Source organism: Rhinoraja longicauda, chromosome 8 (genome assembly GCF_053455715.1).
Source record: "Rhinoraja longicauda isolate Sanriku21f chromosome 8, sRhiLon1.1, whole genome shotgun sequence".
Classification (NCBI taxonomy): Eukaryota; Metazoa; Chordata; class Chondrichthyes; order Rajiformes; family Arhynchobatidae; genus Rhinoraja; species Rhinoraja longicauda.
In genome coordinates this window covers 42,774,405-42,792,518 of record NC_135960.1, presented here as the reverse complement: position 1 = coordinate 42,792,518, position 18,114 = coordinate 42,774,405, and the positions used below count along the sequence as shown (strand labels likewise).

Sequence of the window (18,114 nt, the reverse complement as noted above, 5' to 3'; positions counted from 1 at the left end):
GTCAGAAGCAGATAAACAAAACATAGAAAGAAACACAAATATCGCCATAAACCATCATTTCTGTCATGTCAGTCATTTCTCAGTGCTGATCATATATTTTGATTCTTTCAAATATAATATTTTTGAACATTTTCTTGAATTTACACATATTACTACTCTTTTAATTAATTGTTGCAACTATTCCATAAATTGACCCCTTTAACAGACAAACATCTATTTTTCACATTTGTTCTTACCCTCATTTTTTCAAATATATAATTACCCCCGAGTGGATACCTGCTCCCCCTCACTGAAAACAAACCTTGGATACAGTCAGGAAGTGTTCTTTCTTTTGCTCTAAACATTATTTGTAGAGTTTTAAAGTCTACTAGGTCCATACATTTTAGGGCATGTGATTTCATAAATAATGGGTTGATTGGGTCATTATAACCAGCTTTAGACAATTCTTATAGCTCTTTTTTGCAATATAAAGATTGAATTAGTGCTAGTTATTAAGGGGTTGGATACGTTAGAGGCAGGAAACATGTTCCCAATGTTGGGGGAGTCCAGAACAAGGGGCCACAGTTTAAGAATAAGGGGTAGGCCATTTAGAACTGAGATGAGGAAAAACTTTTTCAGTCAGAGAATTTCAGTGAATCTGTGCAATTCTCTGCCTCAGAAGGCAGTGGAGGCCAATTCTCTGAATACATTCAACATAACATAACATAACAACACTTTATTGTCATTCGGCACAACACCGAACGAAGAGAGAGCTGGATAGAGCTCTTAAGGAGAGCGGAGTCAGGGGGTATGGGGAGAAGGCAGGAACGGGGTACTGATTGAGAATGATCAGCCATGATCACATTGAAAGGCGGTGCTGGCTCGAAGGGCCGAATGGCCTCCTCCTGCACCTATTGTCTATTGTCTAGTTTTGTAGGTGTTTCCCCATACTTCCACACAGTATGTAATATATGGAAAAATGAGTGAGCAATATAACGTAAATAGTGAATTTTAATTCAAGATGGCCTTAGTTTTGTGTAGTATTGCAGTGGATTTAGACAGTTTTGATTTGATATGTTTTGATTTGATATGTTTTATGTGAGGTTTCCAAGAGTTTATTATCTATTATCACTCCCAAGAATTTATTTTCATACACTCTTTCAATTTCTACATCATTAATCATAAGTGTTACCTCCGAATTTATTTTTCGATTTCCAAACACAATAAATTTTGTTTTACTTAGATTTAATGACAATTTATTAGTATCAAACCACTTCTTTAAGGTTTCCAATTCCCCTTTAACTGTGTCCAAAAGTTGCTTCATGTTTTTCCCTGAACCAAATAAATTTGTGTCATCCGCAAATATAACTAAATGTAACAATTTTGACACCATACAAATATAATTTATATAGAGTATAAAGAGCTTTGGGCTCAGCACCGAGCCTTGCGGAACCCCACAGGTAACCTTCATAAGTTCTGAATCAAAATTATTTACTTGAACATACTGATATCTGTTTCAAGGTAGCTTCTTAACCAGGAGTATGTCACCCCTCTAATACCATATCTTTCTAGCTTACTCAATAGTAAACCCTGATTTATGGTATCAAACGCTTTTTTGAGATCTATAAATACTCCCACAGTATATTCTTTATTATCAATTGCAGTTGAAATATTCTCTACTAGTTCCATTAGCGCTAGTGAGGTAGACCTTTTAGCTCGAAATCCATACTGGTGATCACTTAGTATGTTATATTTATCAATAAAGATTTCAAGTCTTTGTACAAATAATTTTTCTAATATTATCAATCGCAAACCTAACTGTCATGAAGTGCAATCACCAAGCTGTTGGTAACATAGTCATGGTTACCTTGTTGTCTAAAGTATTTTCCATTTCCTTCTGCAGCTTGAAGATCTGTTCGTTTAGCTCATCAATTTCCTGGTTCTTTTCCTGCAGCAAAGCTTGGGGCAGCTGTAATCCTGATGCTCTGCCATTATCTACCTCCAAATTCAAGTGCATCTGGAGACTGGTCACATCTTCCTGCATGTGGAATTGTTAGGAAGATGTTGCAGGATGCAAGTCAGAATAAACAAGAGATTGTTAGGTAATGGTACTAAATAATGAAACAGTATCAGGTAAAAGTCAGTTGTGAACATATTTAGTTATGCACACATTTTGAATTGAGGTATTTTTGTTGACTGGATTCAGGGCGGAAAAAAAACTTGCCTTCACACGGATGTTCTCCTCATGGAGCTGGTTGATTGTCATTGCCGACTGCTTTGTTTGGATTTCCAGCTGCATGTTCAATTGCAGCATCTCATCATTTTTATTCATCAAATTTTCTCGGAATTGATCAAGCTGCTCCTCAAGGATTTGGATCTAGAAAATACCAAAATATACCCATGTTGCTTAAAGTGAGATTGAATGCTTTACCATACAAATTTCAGTAATCATCTCGTCTTCCTAGAGAATAGGAACATATTACCACGCAAGCTTGCACCACTATTTATTAAAATTAAAACAATCCAATTTACACCATAGTCCCTTAATATTTGAAGAAATTAACAAAATGAATTTAAACTTGGAAATGGGAAACTGAAGGATTGTGTGAAAGAAACAACATGCAATTATATATATCAACCTTTCCCATCGTAGAGTACTTAAAGTCAATAGATTATTCTGAAGTGATTTTTTTTTAGCCACATAGAGTAGCCAATTTACTACCTAAAGTTCCAAAATCAAGTCGAAAAGTCAATGATTATCTCAATGTGTTATTGGTTGCATTGGATTAGAAATTATAGTTCTGGTAATCAGATTCTAAAAAGTATTAAATCACACTGTCTTACTATGATAAATAGCTCTGCACACAATCAGAGGCAGAGAGAAGCCTAGATAGAGTAGACAGTCAGAGCCTATTCCCAGAATGGAAATAACAAATACTAGAGAGCACAGCCTGAAGGTGAGAGAGGCAAAGTTTAAAGTAGATGTGCGGGCAAGTTTTTTTTTGTACACAGAATGTGGTGAATGCCTGGAATGCCATGGTGGAGCATTTACGATCGTGCCATTTAAGAGACTTTTAGATAAGCACATAGTAAGTTATACATGGAATGAACAGATATGGATTTTGTGCAGGCAGATAAGGTTTGGCCTTGGCATCATGTTCGCCACAATCATTGAGAGCCCGGGCTTGTTCCTGTGCTGTTCATTGTTCTATGTTGATTATCATTGGCAAGTTAGTCTGTGACCAAATGATCTATCCTAAATCTTTACAGATAATATAATTACTAAGTCCCTTTCTGTGGCAACTTGCAAGCTTGGCATGAAGAAAAATAATAGGAATGAATGTTCATAGAAGCACGTGTGTTGAAATCACTCAATTTAGATTTTTGGACAGTAACATAATCAAACAATATAGACTGGGACTGTCAAGATGCCAGGAACTTAGACGGGCAGAATTTGTCAAATGTGTTCAGGAAAATTTCCTCAGGCAATTTGTAGTGGGCCCTACATGGGAGAGGGCAAGACTTGATGGAGCCAAAGGGAATTGGATAGGGCAAATAGATGAAGTGTTCGTGGACAAGCATTTCAGGACCAGCGACCACTATTCTATTAGCTATAAGATAGTTATGGATAGAGACAGGGCAGACCCATGAGTTAAAATTCAAAATAGGGGCAAAGCCAACTTTGAAGGTATGCAAAAGAGAAATTTATTTAAACAGAGAATGATTATGACCTGGAACTCACCGTCTCCAAGGATGACAGAAACAGGGTCAATCAGGATTTTCAAAAGGAATTGGTCGGACAGTTGTGGAAAAATAAATTACAGACCTACAGTCCGTTATTGGGGAAACAGAGAAGAATGGACTGGTGTGCAAGGAGCCAGCAAGGACTAAGTTGGCCCTATTTTCCTCTTAATGATTCTATGATTCCATTAGATTCAAATTGGATAACTAATGAGGCCAGAAAAGGTCCCAAAGCAACTGTGCTATCTACTAAAGAACAGAAAGAATATTGAGATGTGTACAGTATTAATATTATATCCTCAATAACTCCTGACCTGAAATTCAGAAAATAATTCCTTTGTTTACTACCTTAGTTCCTTATGGTTTTATTGGTCCCTTTCCAACAAATTAAGCACTGAACTTCCAGTGGCCCATCACTTGAATTCCCCATCCAACTCCCATCTTTTGTATTAATCCAATTTCATGAAGTTATCAACTGGAAACATTAACTCTAGTTCTCTCTTCACAGATGCTACCTGACCTGCTGTGTATCTCTGAGAATTTTTTGTTTCTGATTTCTCAAAACTCATTCGCTTTTTACTTTGAGGTACAACGTATTCCAGATATTTCAGGAATTACTAATTAGCGAAGGACATCAGAATGACCATCAAGTTTACAAACCGAATAAGTCGATTCCCTGATTGCAAACTCATTTCATTGGTAGCAATCATGGCGCCTCTGATTAGGGCACCCTTATTAAACTATTACACGTTGGAATTAAATTAATTGTTTCCCTCAATTCTACCTCATCCTCCTTAGCCTGGAGAGCCTGTCGTTCATTCAGTAACTGCTCCTTTAGTGTCTGATCAGAAAGCCCTTCAATGGGTACTCTATGTCTCACATCATCCAGTTTTGACTGTAGAGAAGAGATCTGCATCAGATTACTGTACTGCTGTTGCTGTAAAGATTCTTTGTCCTGTCAAAAAACACAATATATATATATATTAGTCCAGCTAATGCCTTTTTAAAGAAAAATATTCTATTTAGTTGGATTAATTTTGTTCTTACGTATTCTGTGCAATTTCAATTCAAATCAACACAAGAGTAAGGAGCAGGAGCTGGCCACACATCGGCTCCACTATTTAATATGATCACAGCTGATGTGACAGCAATCTTGCTCCACATTTCCTTCTACCCAGAGAAATCTTTCACCTCCTGAGGGAGGCAGAGGGACAATTTGAGATTGCAAGGAATCCATAGACTGAACAATGGGAGGGGGAGTTGAAGTGCTGAGCCACCAGGAGATCAGGTCGGTTAAGGCGGACTGAGCGGAGGTGTCGAGCGAAACGATCACCGAGCCTGCGCTTGGTCTCGCCGATGTAGAGAAGTTGACATCTGGAACAGCAAATACAATAGATGAGGTTGAAGGAGGTGCAGGTGAACCTCTGCCTCACCTGGAAAGACTGTTTGAGTCCTTGGATGGAGTCAAGGGGGGAGGTAAAGGGACAAGTGTTGCATCTCCTGCGGTTGCAGGAAAAAGTACCTGGGAAGGGGGTGGTTTAGGTGGGAAGGGACGAGTGGACCAGGGAGTTACGGAGGGAACGGTCTCTGCGGAAAGCTGAAAGGGGTGAAGATGGGAAGATGTGGCCAGTAGTGGGATCCCGCTGGAGGTGGTGGAAATGTTGGCGGATAATTTGTTGTATGCAACGGCTGATGGGGTGGAAGGTGAGGACAAGGGGGACTCTTTCCTTGTTACGAATATGGGGAGGGGGAGCTGCGGAATTTTGAGGAGACCCTAGTGAGAGCCTCATCTATAATGGAAGAGGGGAACCCTCGTTTCCTAAAGAATGAGGACATCTCCGATGGAACACCTCATCCTGGGCGCAGATGCGGCATAGACGGAGGAATTGGGAGTAGGGGATAGTTTTTACAGGAAACAGAGTGAGAAGAAGTGTATTTAAGATAGCTATGGGAGTCAGTAGGTTTGTAGTAGATGTCGGTCACTAGTCTGTCTCCTGTGATGGAGATGGTGAGATCCAGAAACGGAAGGGAGATGTCGGAGATGGTCCAAGTATATTTAAGAGCAGGATGGAAATTAGTGGTAAAATTGATGGTCAGTGAGTTCTGCATGGGTACAAGAAGTAGCACCAATGCAGTCGTCAATGTAGCGGAGGTAGAGTTCGGGGATAGGGCCAGTGTACGCCTGGAACAGGGATTGTTCAACGTACCCTAAAATGAGGCAGGCATAGCTAGGGCCCATGAAAGTGCCCATAGCTAAGCCTTGGATTTGGAGGAAGTGGGAGGGGACAAAGGAGAAGTTGTAGAGGATAAGAACCAGCTCTGCTAGGCGGAGCAGAGTAATGGCAGATGTCTGAAGAAGGGTCTCGACCCGAAACGTCACCCATTCCTTCTCTCCCGAGATGCTGCCTGACCTGCTGAGTTACTCCAGCATTTTGTGAATAAATCAATTTGTACCAGCATCTGCAGTTATTTTCTTATATTATTGGTAGATGGAAATTGGCTGGTTCTGCAGACGAGGAAGAAACGGAGGCCATTAAAACCCTCATGGTGGGGTTGGAGGTGTAGTGACTGGACATCCTTGGTAAAAATGAGGGAGTGGGGACCTGGTAAGCGGAAGTTATTGAGGAGACGGAGAGCATGTGAGGTGTCTTGGACATAGGTAGGGAGGAATTGGACCCGGGGGGTAGGATGGAGTCGAGGTAAGTAGAGATTAATTTGGTAGGACATGAACAGGCTGTCAGGACAGTTCTGTTTGTACATTTTGGTGAGAAGGTAAAATCAAGGCCGTGCGGGGCTGGGGAACAAGAAGGTTGGAGACTTTAGAGGACAGAGAGCCGGTAGTGATGAGATCAGTGATGATGTTAGAGATTGAGGCCTGGTGCTCGTCTGTGGAGTCATGGTCCAAGGATAAGTAGGAGGAGGTGTCTGAGAGTTGTCGTCTGGCCTCAGTCCGGTAGAGATCAGCGCACCAGACTACCGTGGCACCTCCCTTGTCAGCGGGTTTGATAACTAAGTCGGGGTTGCTGCAGAGTGAGCGGAGGGCTGTACGTTCTGGAGGGGAGAGGTAAGAGTAAGTCTGGGGAGTGGAAAATTTGAGGCGGTTGATGTCCCGCCGGCAGGTAGAAATGAAATGGTCTAGTGAAGGTAGATGGCCAGCCAGGGGAGTCCAAGAGGAGGGGTTCCGCTGGAGACAGGAGAAGCGGTTAGAAAAGATGGAAACACTGTATCCCCTACTCCCAATTCCTCCGTCTACGCCGCATCTGCGCCCAGGATGAGGTGTTCCATACTAGGGCATCGGAGATGTCCTCATTTTTTAAGAAACGGGGGTTCACCTCTTTCATTTTAGATGAGGCTCTCACTGGGGTCTCCTCAATATCCTGCAACTCCGCTCTTGCTCCCCCTCCCCCTATTCGTAACAAGGATAGAGTCCCCCTTGTCCTCACCTTCCACCCCAAGTCGTCGCATACAACAAATTATCCTCCAACGTTTCCGCCACTTCCAACGGGATCCCACTACTGACCACATCTTCCCATCTCCACCCCTTTCTGCTTTCCGCAGAGATCGTTCCCCCTGTAACTCTCTGGTCCACTCGTCCCTTCCCACCCAAACCATCCCCTCCCCAGTACATTCCCCTGCAACCGCAGGAGATGCATCACCTACCTGTCCCTTTACCTCCCCCCCTCGACTCCATCCAAGGACCCAAACAGTCTTTCCAGGTGAGACAGAGGTTCACCTGCACCTCCTCCAACATCATCTATTGTATCTGCTGTTCCAGATGTCAACTTCTCTACATCGGCGAGACCAAGCGCAGGCTCGGCGATCGTTTCGCTCAACACCTTCGCTCAGTCCGCCTTAACCAACCTGATCTCCCTGTAGCTCAGCTCTTCAACTCCGCTTCCCATTCCCAATCTGACCTGGGCCTCCTCCATTGTCAGAGTGAGTCCCAGTGCAAATTGGAGGAACAGCACCTCATATTTCGCTTGAGTAGTTTACACCCCAGCAGTATGAACATTGACTTCTCTAACTTCAGGTAGTCCCTGCTTTCCCTCTCTATCCCCTCCCCTTCCCAGTTCTCCCACTAGTCTTCCCGTCTCCTACTACATCCTATCTTTGTCCCGCCCCCTCCCCGACATCAGTCTGAAGAAGGGTCTCAACCCGAAACGTCACCCATTCCTTCTCTCCCGAGATGCTGCCTGACCCATTGAGTTACTCCAGCATTTTTTGTCTAACTTCTTTTGTACATATGACAATAAACTCTATTTAACTCTATCATATGTAGGCTCACTTAAATTACCAGAATATTGTCCCACACCCAAACTATTTTCCAGCAGCCATAAAAATTTCTCCCTTATGATTGACTGCGTTATGTAAAATTATGAGAGGTATAGGCAGAGTGACTGCAGACAACTTTTCAGCATATCAAAAATTGACAAAACAAGAGAACATAGTTAGGAAGAGGAGAAAGTGATTCAGAGAGGAGACAAGAGGGGCTTTCTCATCCACAAAGCGATGAATACCTGGAATGCACTGCATGTGAGTGGTGAAAGCAGGATCCCTGACAGTATTTAAGACATTTCTAGAATGAATCATTTAGACATAGAAGACATGGGCCCACAGCTAGGAGACGGAATTAGTACAGATAGATGCCCACTATTTGGCATGGATGCGATAGACTAAATGGTCTGGTTTCATACAGTCGCTGTGATTGTTAAGTAAATATCTAGTTGCTTTTTGACACCATAATTTCTTGAAAGTTCAAGACTATACCAGTTGCGATTTAGCTGATAGAAATGATTGGCTTTAAACTTTTTTTGATTAATTTTAAGGAACTAATACCAAGATGTCACAATTTAAAAGGAACATCAGCTCCCATTACCCTTCCTCTTCCCACCCCCAAGAATTTCCTATATACCAAATTACCAACTATCGGTCCTACTGTTTTGAAGCGAATCTTATGGAAAGTTATAATTACTGATCCCCAATTACCTGTGATAATTCTTCCTCTCTTCGTCTCATCTTCTGGATCTCCTGCTCAAGCTGACCAATTCGTTTTTCTGTAACGGCATGCAAAAATGTGGCCTCCTCGAGCTCTTTTACCTGTGCTTCCAATTTTATAATTTCTTCACTTTGCTCCTGCATATCCCGCTCTAGGCATTCCTTAGTTAGCAACAGCTCACTGTAATCACACGACTTTGACCGAATCTGTGCCTCCATTGTTTCCATCTTAAGAGGAAAGTGCATAGATATATAATTGCTGAGGTGTACACAGAGAGTTCTTATGATATTATTCATATTGGTTGATTGAAGTCTTCTTGAAACCAGATATCTGCTTTAACTTTGAACATTGTACTTACATTAGAAATGTTATACACTAAAGGTACATTTCATCATTTGGCAGAGAAGCGAATCTGATATCAACTGGTTATGTAGATTTAGGATTAATAACACAACAAATACAAAATATTAATGTTAGCATTTATATAAAGAGGACTGGAATACAAAAACAGAGATGTAATGCTAAAGCTCTATAGGCGCTGGTCAGGCCGCATTTGGAGTACTGTGAGCAAAATTGGGCCCCATATCTGAGGAAGGATGTGCTGGCTCTGGAGAGGGTTCTGAGGAGGTGAGTGGGTTAGCATACACTTCCACTTCATGTTGTGACTGTTGGATACACCTTCAACAAAATTCACTGCAGCAATCAAAGGCTTCCGATCCACAGTTACACCATTTGGAAGAACAATTCAACTTAAAAGTGAGAAAATAAGTATCTCTCCCGATGCAAAGACAATTCCTGCAGATACTGGAAAAAAAGTGGAGGGTATGGGAATGGAGAGATTGCTCTGCTGCCGGAAATGGCATGGATCCAAAGGGCCAAATGTCTCCAACGGGCCAAATATCTCCCGTGTCGTAATAAGAAAGAAACACATTATCGCGACTTGAAAATATTTCACTGCATCTTCATTGTTGCTATAACTGAACATTGGAAGGATGCTTCGAAGGATCTACTTAACAGCACTGCAAAAGCAACATTATTAGACAGACTGCAAAAATTCAAGCACGTCACGTGTACAAAATCACGAGAGGAACAGATCGAGTGGACGCACAGAGTCTCTTGCCCAGAATAGGGGAATCGAGAACCAGATGACATGTTTAAGGTGAAGACGGAAAGATTTAATAGGAACCCGAGGAACCCCGAACTTATTTTATTTACACAAAATGCAGTAAACCCTCGTTGTTATGGACCTCTTCAAAACAGACTTCACTTATTTGTGTAGATCGTTGAAAGAGATTTCCAATTAGTTCTATTTCCCTGTTGTTTTTCATATCCCCACTCATTTTTTCCTTTTCAGCTATAGCACCACTGTGCAAATCATTACCCAATCTGCCTGAAACAAGCAGTGTATTTCAGATTAGAACTTGCCAGTACATCAAAAAGAATAAATAAATACCTCCCTCTTTTGCCAATTATTTGAAGTCTGGAAATTTGGTTATGAATGCATTTATCAGATTAAATAGTTGTACAATTCATACTTTGGAAAGTAAATTTATATGCCGAAACCTCAAACAAGCTCTTGACGATTTATAATTAACAGACTGTAAATTTAAAACTGATCCGATGTCCCAGAAAAAAATTAACAGAATTGTAGAGCTGAATATCATCCCGGGTAGAAACATGGTTATCAGGTACGGCACAGGGGCTTTTGGAAATATATTGAATGAAGCGAAACCCTTGTGATTAACTGATAGACTAACACTATCTTACATAAGGAACCAGTGACATGATGATATTTTGCCAAATTCTGGAATAACCCGAATCCATAACATGGAAATAGAGGAAATAGAGGAACAAGGAACTGCAGATGCTGGTTTACATAAAAAGACACAAAGTGTTCAAGTGACTCAGTGGGTCGGAGGACTGGAGGTGGCAGATGTTTTGCCTCTATTTAAAAAAGGTTGCAAGGAAAAACCTGGGAACTGTAGACCAGTGAGCCTAATGTCCATGGTAGTCTAGTTACTTTTTCACACAGAGGATAGTGGGTATATGGAACGAGTGCCTGAGGAGATAGTTGAGCTAGGTATTATAACAACACTTAAAGGACATTTGGACAGGTAAATGAATAGGAAATGTTTAGAAGGATATGGGCCAAACGAGGCTAGGTGGGACTAGTGTCAGGCATGGGCTTGGTCGGCAGGCAAAAGTTGGGCCGACAGGCCTGTTTCCATGCTGGATGACTATGACGAATTACCCGATCTCCAAATCTACTTTGTTGTGGCCATTGCACTTGTTTGCATTCATTACAATCTGCTCGAATAGTGCGCAAAATAGTTTTTTCAAAGTATCTTGATACAAGTGACAATAATAAACCAATACCAATATTATTCACATGTGCAGTGAGCAAGAGAGAAACATTCTGGTTAGCTGGTTAGAGTACAGTAGAGATACTTACGATAATAGACAATAAACAATAGGTGCAGAAGTAGGCCCTTCGAGCCAGCACCACCATTCAATGTGATCATGGCTGATCATTCACAATAAGTGTTCCTGTTCCTGCCTTCTCCACATACCCCATGACTCCGCTATCTTTAAGAGCTCTATCTAGCTCTCTCTTGAAAGCATCCAGATAATTGGCCTCCACTGCCTTCTGAGGCAGAATTCCATAGATTTACAACTCTCTGACTGAAAAAGCTTTTCCTCATCTCCGTTCTAAATGGCCTACCCCTTATTCTTAAACTGTGGCCCCTGGTTCTGGACTCCTCCAACATTGGGAACATGTTTCCTGCCTCTAACGTGTCCAATCCCTTAATAACCGTATATGTTTCAATAAGATCCCCTCTCATCCTTCTAAATTCCAGCATATACAAGCCTAGTCGCTCCAGTCTTTCAACATACGACAGTCCCGCCATTAGTCCGGGAATTAACCTAGTGGACCTACACTGCAATAGCAAGAATGTCCTTCCTCAAATTGGAGACCAAAACTGCACACAGTACTCCAGGTGCGGTCTCACTAGGGCCCTGTACAACTGCAGAAGGTCTCTGCTCCTATATTCAACTCCTCTTGTCATAAAGGCCAACATGCCATTAGCTTTCTTCACTGCCTGCTGTACCTGCACGCTAACTTTAAATGACTGATGAACAAGGACACCCAGATCTCTTTGTACTTCCCCATTTCCTAACGACACCATTCAGATAATAATCTGCCTTCCTGTTCTTACCACCAAAGTGGATAACCTCACATTTATCCACATTAAACTGCATCTGCCATGCATCTGCCCACTCACACAACCTGTCCAAGTCACTCTGCATCCTCATAGCATCCTCCTCACAGTTCACACTGCCACCCAGCTTTGTGTCTTCTGCAAATTTGCTAATGTTACTTTTAATTCCTTCATCTAAGTCATTAATGTATATTGTAAATAGCTGAGGTCCCAGCACCGAGCCTTGCGTTACCCCACTAGTCACTGCCTGCCATTCTGAAAGGGACCTGTTAATCCCTACTCTTTGTTTCCTGTCTGCCAACCAATTTTCTATCCATGTCAGCATCCTACCCCCAATACCAAGTGCTCTAATCTTGCCTACTAATCTCCTATGTGGGATCTTATCAAAGGCTTTCTGAAAGTCCAGGTACACTACATCCACTGGCTCTCCCTTGTCCATTTTCTTAGTTACAGCCTCAAAATATTCCAGAAGATTAGTCATTTGAGTCTTCAGGTACGAGTTATGTGGAAAGAGGTACGTAGAATCAAAACCTAACCCAAATCATGTATATATTTTCTTATAACATGGTCATTCAACCCATCGAGTGAGAGCTGGTTCAGAATAATCCTCTCGATTCCATTTCGCATAATTTATTTTCTCATATGTCCATCTACTCATGTAGAGGCAACAACATTAACCGATTCACCACTATACCACCTAAGTCAGTTGTTCTTGTATTCCTGACCATTTATTGTTCAGGGTTGAATTGCCTTTTTTCTAATTTTCTCAAACTAACGTTAGAAATACCCAAGTTGGTCACCATTATTAGTATTAAGAGTATGAAAAGCTTTTGAATTTAGATAAGGAATTAAAAGACAGACTTAATTACAAAATTAACTAGACAAGACAGTAAAAATGCCAAAGGGAAATGATTAGAAGCAAAGTGGCATGCAGCCAGGTTGTTACTGATTGAAGAGAACAAAGGCAATATTTACTCATACCTGAAGGCTCAAATAATCGTTCTAAAATATCCATGGTTGGGGGTTGGAGGGGTGGGATGGTGGAAGAAAGAAAAATTCTGTTTAGAAATAATATATCATATCATATCCTATCATATATATACAGCCGGAAACAGGCCTTTTCGGCCCACCAAGTCCGTGCCGCCCAGCGATCCCCGTACATTAACACTATCCTACACCCACTAGGGACATATGAAATGCAAATAGTGCATCTGAATGAGAATAATGTGCAGAAAGTGATCTGCAGGGGCAGACATACCTTAGAGACTGTAAAATCACCAACTCCTTGTGATTTGCTTCCTTGTTTTAACTGCTTCTCCAAATTTTCAATCTCTTGCTGGAATTCATCTCGCTCATGTTCACGCTCAGCTGCTTGCTCCTGAGCGAAAAGGGTCACGTCATTAGAGTCAGTCTCACAGCGTGGAAACAGGCCCTTCGGCCCAACTTGCCTACACCGACCAACATGTTTCATCTACACTAGTTCCACCTGCCTGCATTTGGCCTATATCCCTCTTAACCTGTCCTATCCATGTACTTTCTCAGGAATGATTTTGTGAAATTTATATGCTCACACAAGCTCACAGCAAATATATGAGCTGGTAGCAAGTAATATATTTAGAGGTGAAAAAAAGAAACTGCTGGAAGAACAGTAAGTCAAATAGCCTCAGGCATGCAGTCACAATTTGAAATGTTGACACATCCTTTTTGCCTCTACAGATGTTGCTTGACCCATTAAGTTCTTCGAGCAATTTATTTTTGGCTCCAAGTTACAGCATCTACATTCTCTTGTGTCTTCATTTCAAGAGCTAGGAGATAGGTACTTAAGTATGATGAACTCAGTGGGCTGCAGACATAAAACAGAGCATTTGACAAAGAACAATTGTTTCTCCAAAGATCATGCAAACGTGTAGTGGATCAGGTTGCCAACTTTTACACTACATATCTCTACAATTGTTTGAGTTCGGACTTCTGAATTGTTAGTGTTGTCAGCTACCACGGCTCTTCACTTTGTTTGCCCCTCGATAATTGAAAGCTATCTCTCCTTTATTATGAAGCATCCAGAATCAACAAAATATTCATGGCTGAACAGAGACCAGCTACTCTTTCTTTTTAAAGTGTCATTTGTAGCAGTTTACAATATTTCAAATGTGAAGGTGAAAACCACCTGCTTGCAAGTTTCCCAAGTTTTCATCACTACTGATGCCACCTTTCCCTATTCACTCTGACATTACCCAGCCTAGGAAAAGGGACATGAAACCAAAGAAAAGCAATGCTACGTCACTCATCCTCAATGTCTTGTTTCCTAAGTTTTTTCTAATATGCAAGGTAATCATTTATATCTGTGGTCCAGCACTCAATAGATAAGCAAATTAAGAAGGGTGAATAAAAAAGAAACAAAGTTGAGAATTAAATGATTGCATAGAAGATGAACAGCATATAAATTTCACAAAATCATTCCTGAGAAGGTACATGGATAGAATGGGTTGACATAAAATTAAACAGATGCTATTGTTTGAATGAGAAATTATATGGAGGGTTGATTTCTCCTGCTGGTTCAGATTGTATTAAAGTATGCCATGATACAACCCAAAAAACCCCATTTCTGCAGATATACTTGACAGCTTTTCTTCTCTTGAAGTAATGGTACCAACAATTATTTAACAAGCAATTCATTCTCTCCACAAGGATGACCCTCAACCTCCAGTTTTGATTTTCCACTACATTTTGATCACTTTATCTTTTGCTCTCAATACTACTCCAACAAAGTCCAACGTGAAGTAAATGGTAAAATACATTACAGACCTCAGGATTCTCCAACAAATTCAATAATTTCAGATACCCAATTTTTCCAGTGTGCATTAAAATGAGTTCTGATGAAGTGTTATCAACTTCTCCACATTTTAGCTTTTGACTATTTATTTTCTATCCCTCAACCCTTCAGGCCAAGGTTACTTATATTTGTTCCCATATTTTTCCTCATAATAGCAACTGTCCATCAAACTAATTCACAGGCTGCAAAGTATTTTGGAGCACCAACAGGATACAATTATGATGTCAGCTAAAAATGTTTTTCCTGCCTTTCAATTTTAAAACCGTTTTAGTGATTCAATAAACAAGTTGATATTAGTTTCCTTGCTTTAAAACAATCTGCATACCATTGAACCGGATTAATATTTGAATATGTAATCTAACGAAGTTGAGTTATTATCACAATTTACATTCCCTTTTACTTACATCCATAAATTGTCGATAATTCTTGAGCTGCTTTTCAAGAGCCTGGACTTGCTGTTGTAGGTCAACAACCTCCAAATGCAACTTGTCTGATAGCTCAATGTTGCGGTTGGTCTCCTCCTCCAATTCCACTTCCATTCTCTTTGTCCTTGATAGGAGATCAGCACAATCCTTATCTGCCTGACATTGGATGTCTAGCTTCTCTTTGGCCAAACGTTCCGTTTCCTCCAGTAATGCTGGACATAGCAAATACAATATAAATGAAGCAGATGTGGGAACCAAATGCCCAAATCACTTTCCACACTTATTGTGAATTTTTCAAAGTCACATTATAATAAAATCTGAACAGTACACACGTTCAATACTTAATTTGTTAATTCATCCAGAGCACTACAAACCAATTCCACCTCAACATTTAAAGCAGATTCATCAATATAGCATTTCCAGATAGAACATTTCCAAATTATTGAGGACGTTCTAAATATATTTTGACTCTTCACCATACTTGAGAAACATTCCGCACAGCACCAGGATAAATTCCACCTTTAAATGCCAACAGTGAAGGGTCCTGTATGTTTAGTATAGTTTAGTATACATCAAACCTTCCAATGACAACAAACTCTATGGATTAACACTGCAATCCTGCAAATTGTTCCTAATGAGATGACACCCTTTTCAAAACTTTTCAGAAGGTAGCTGTTTCACGTACAGCAGTCTGGATGGCTTTATGTAGAACCACGTTCCTTTACTGATCCAATGTTTAGCTAGGTATCTTTTTTGAGCTGAATATTTTTGAGGGATTTTTAAATAAAAATGTCATTTGTTTCCATAGATGAACCATGAGAATTGGCATGAATAAGAAAAAATTGTGTACTTTTGGTTTCTTAGTGGAAGTTTTCATGCCTAGAAAATTATACATCTTGCTTTCAATCGTGGATGCAAAGTCAGACTTTCTCACTGGAACATAAGCACAGAGGCTCAACATCTAAACATGCTCAAGAGAATAGCAAGCACCAGACATTATGAATGTGATAATGGAGAAGAGGGCAACATTCCTAATACTTTATCAAGTTCAGATCATGCCATGCAGAATTCAAGTAGTAAGATTGCAGGATAATTCACAATACTGGTAAATGTGACTTAGTTCCACATATAAGGCTGGAAATATGAATTCTAAGACACTTTAATAGAAAAAAGACACTTTTGTGCAGTAAAATTAAGATTAAAAGAATACTTAAATATGGAATATTTAGCTTTGAAGGAAAGGAAATAGGAATGCAAGAGGAAATTGAATGTAAAAAATTTAACAATTTAGAATGGCACAGGGCATGTCAACAACCAAGGCTGGGAGTCATTTTCAAGCAAAATACACTTTTAAACTGAGATTTTATGCTTCTCTCTGGCACTTGAATAGAACAACGGAAAGCGTTAGGGATACTGAAGTCCAATTTACACAGTAGAACATCCTACTAAGAGTGCAAGATAAACTGTATAATTTCAAGTTTATTTGACTAATTCCATTCTGAAGCGAGTTTTGCTTTGCACATATTTAATCCAAATTTACATAAATGGCAAATGGGAGTTGAAAAATGGCCACACAAATTTGAGGTACGCCATGCTTGGAATCTCGATTTGCACATGCACAGCATTTCACAGGCACAGTGATTAAAAAAAAGTTTGAAATTACTCTGACCAGATCAATTTGGCTATAGATTTAAAAAAATAAAATGCTGAAAGCATTCAAATGTAATTAAAAAAAAATACAAACCATACAACAATGTTTTCAAAAAAGGGACAAACCTGAACCTCTTTTATGTGGTTCAATTTGATGGCCTGAGAAACAAAGAATTGAGTGAAGACAATCATCACAATCAAATACATCGCTTATGATTAATACTGCACAGCAGACAAATTGGAAAATTTAGCACCAATAATTCGTGCAAGATATTCGAACTTGAAAACCAACATATAACTTGCGATCATTCAGTTGAACAAAACATCTTTTAACAGCGAAAATAATTCCACATTTTTCTAACGGAATTGTCTTTAAATGATGAATGGAAAGATGCTCCTGTTTATTCATGTATGGCACTTCCTTGCAAACCCTTATTCCAATGGAGATTTCTCTCAAGGCAAATAATTAGGTCATATCAGAGACAGGAATTGCAACATAAAAATTTCTGCAATGGTTTGATAACCCATCTGATTTACCAAAGCCAAATTTCCATCAGAAGTGCAGTTAGATTTCTAGCCAAAGATGCATACCAAGGGACCAATAATGTTTCAAGAAATGCAGAAGATTTTATTGTACTGGCTTCTTGAGTTTCCATCAGCTGTCACCATCATCTAAATCACCATAAGTCAAAGCAATACAGCATGGAAACAAGCCCTTCTGCCCAACTGGTCCATGTTGGTGGTTAACATTCTGGGCTAGTCCCATTTGCCTACATGTGGCGCACATACCTCTAAACATTTCCTATTCATAATACTGTCCGAAAGTCTTTTGAAAGTCGCAACAATATCCGTTTCCATAGCTTCCTCTGATGACAATTTCTAGATACGGATTACTCTCCGAGTGGAAAAGTTGCTCTTGAGGTCTGAATTAAATCTCACACCAAGTCACTTTAAGGCTATGGCTTCTAGTTTTGCTCTGGAAAAATTACTAAAGATTTTTAAAGTATATCAAGGGAAAAAGGGTAACCTGAGAGAGAATAGGGCTCCCTCAGGTTTCAAAGCAGTCATCTCTGTGTAGAGCTGCAGGAGATGGGCAAGGCCCTCAATGAATATTTCTCCTCTGATTTTGCCATGGAGAAAACATGAGGACCGTGGAACTTGGTTTAGTTTATTATTGTCATGTGTACTATAGTACAGTGTTGCAGGCTATCCAGTTGAAGAAAAGACTACACAATTACAATCATGTCGACCACAGAGTGCAGATAAAGGGTA

General features: G+C 40.2%; 1 protein-coding gene across 9 annotated transcripts in view; it reads right to left on the bottom strand.

The window, feature by feature from the left end:
• pcnt (pericentrin) overlaps window positions 1-18,114 on the bottom strand; it is a 194,484-nt gene that overhangs the window by 58,058 nt on the left and 118,312 nt on the right. For 6 of the 9 annotated variants that reach the window (XM_078403749.1, XM_078403752.1, XM_078403754.1 and 3 more), the window contains 8 exons: window positions 16,969-17,001; window positions 15,172-15,404; window positions 13,196-13,315; window positions 12,919-12,939; window positions 8,707-8,943; window positions 4,505-4,675; window positions 2,200-2,356; window positions 1,847-2,013 (listed from right to left, as the gene is read on the bottom strand). In XM_078403749.1, coding sequence (XP_078259875.1) covers window positions 1,847-2,013; window positions 2,200-2,356; window positions 4,505-4,675; window positions 8,707-8,943; window positions 12,919-12,939; window positions 13,196-13,315; window positions 15,172-15,404; window positions 16,969-17,001 — 1,139 coding nt within the window. The remainder of the gene's footprint in view (window positions 1-1,846; window positions 2,014-2,199; window positions 2,357-4,504; window positions 4,676-8,706; window positions 8,944-12,918; window positions 12,940-13,195; window positions 13,316-15,171; window positions 15,405-16,968; window positions 17,002-18,114) is intronic. The other 3 variants (XM_078403755.1, XM_078403751.1, XM_078403753.1) reach the window with 3 other exon arrangements.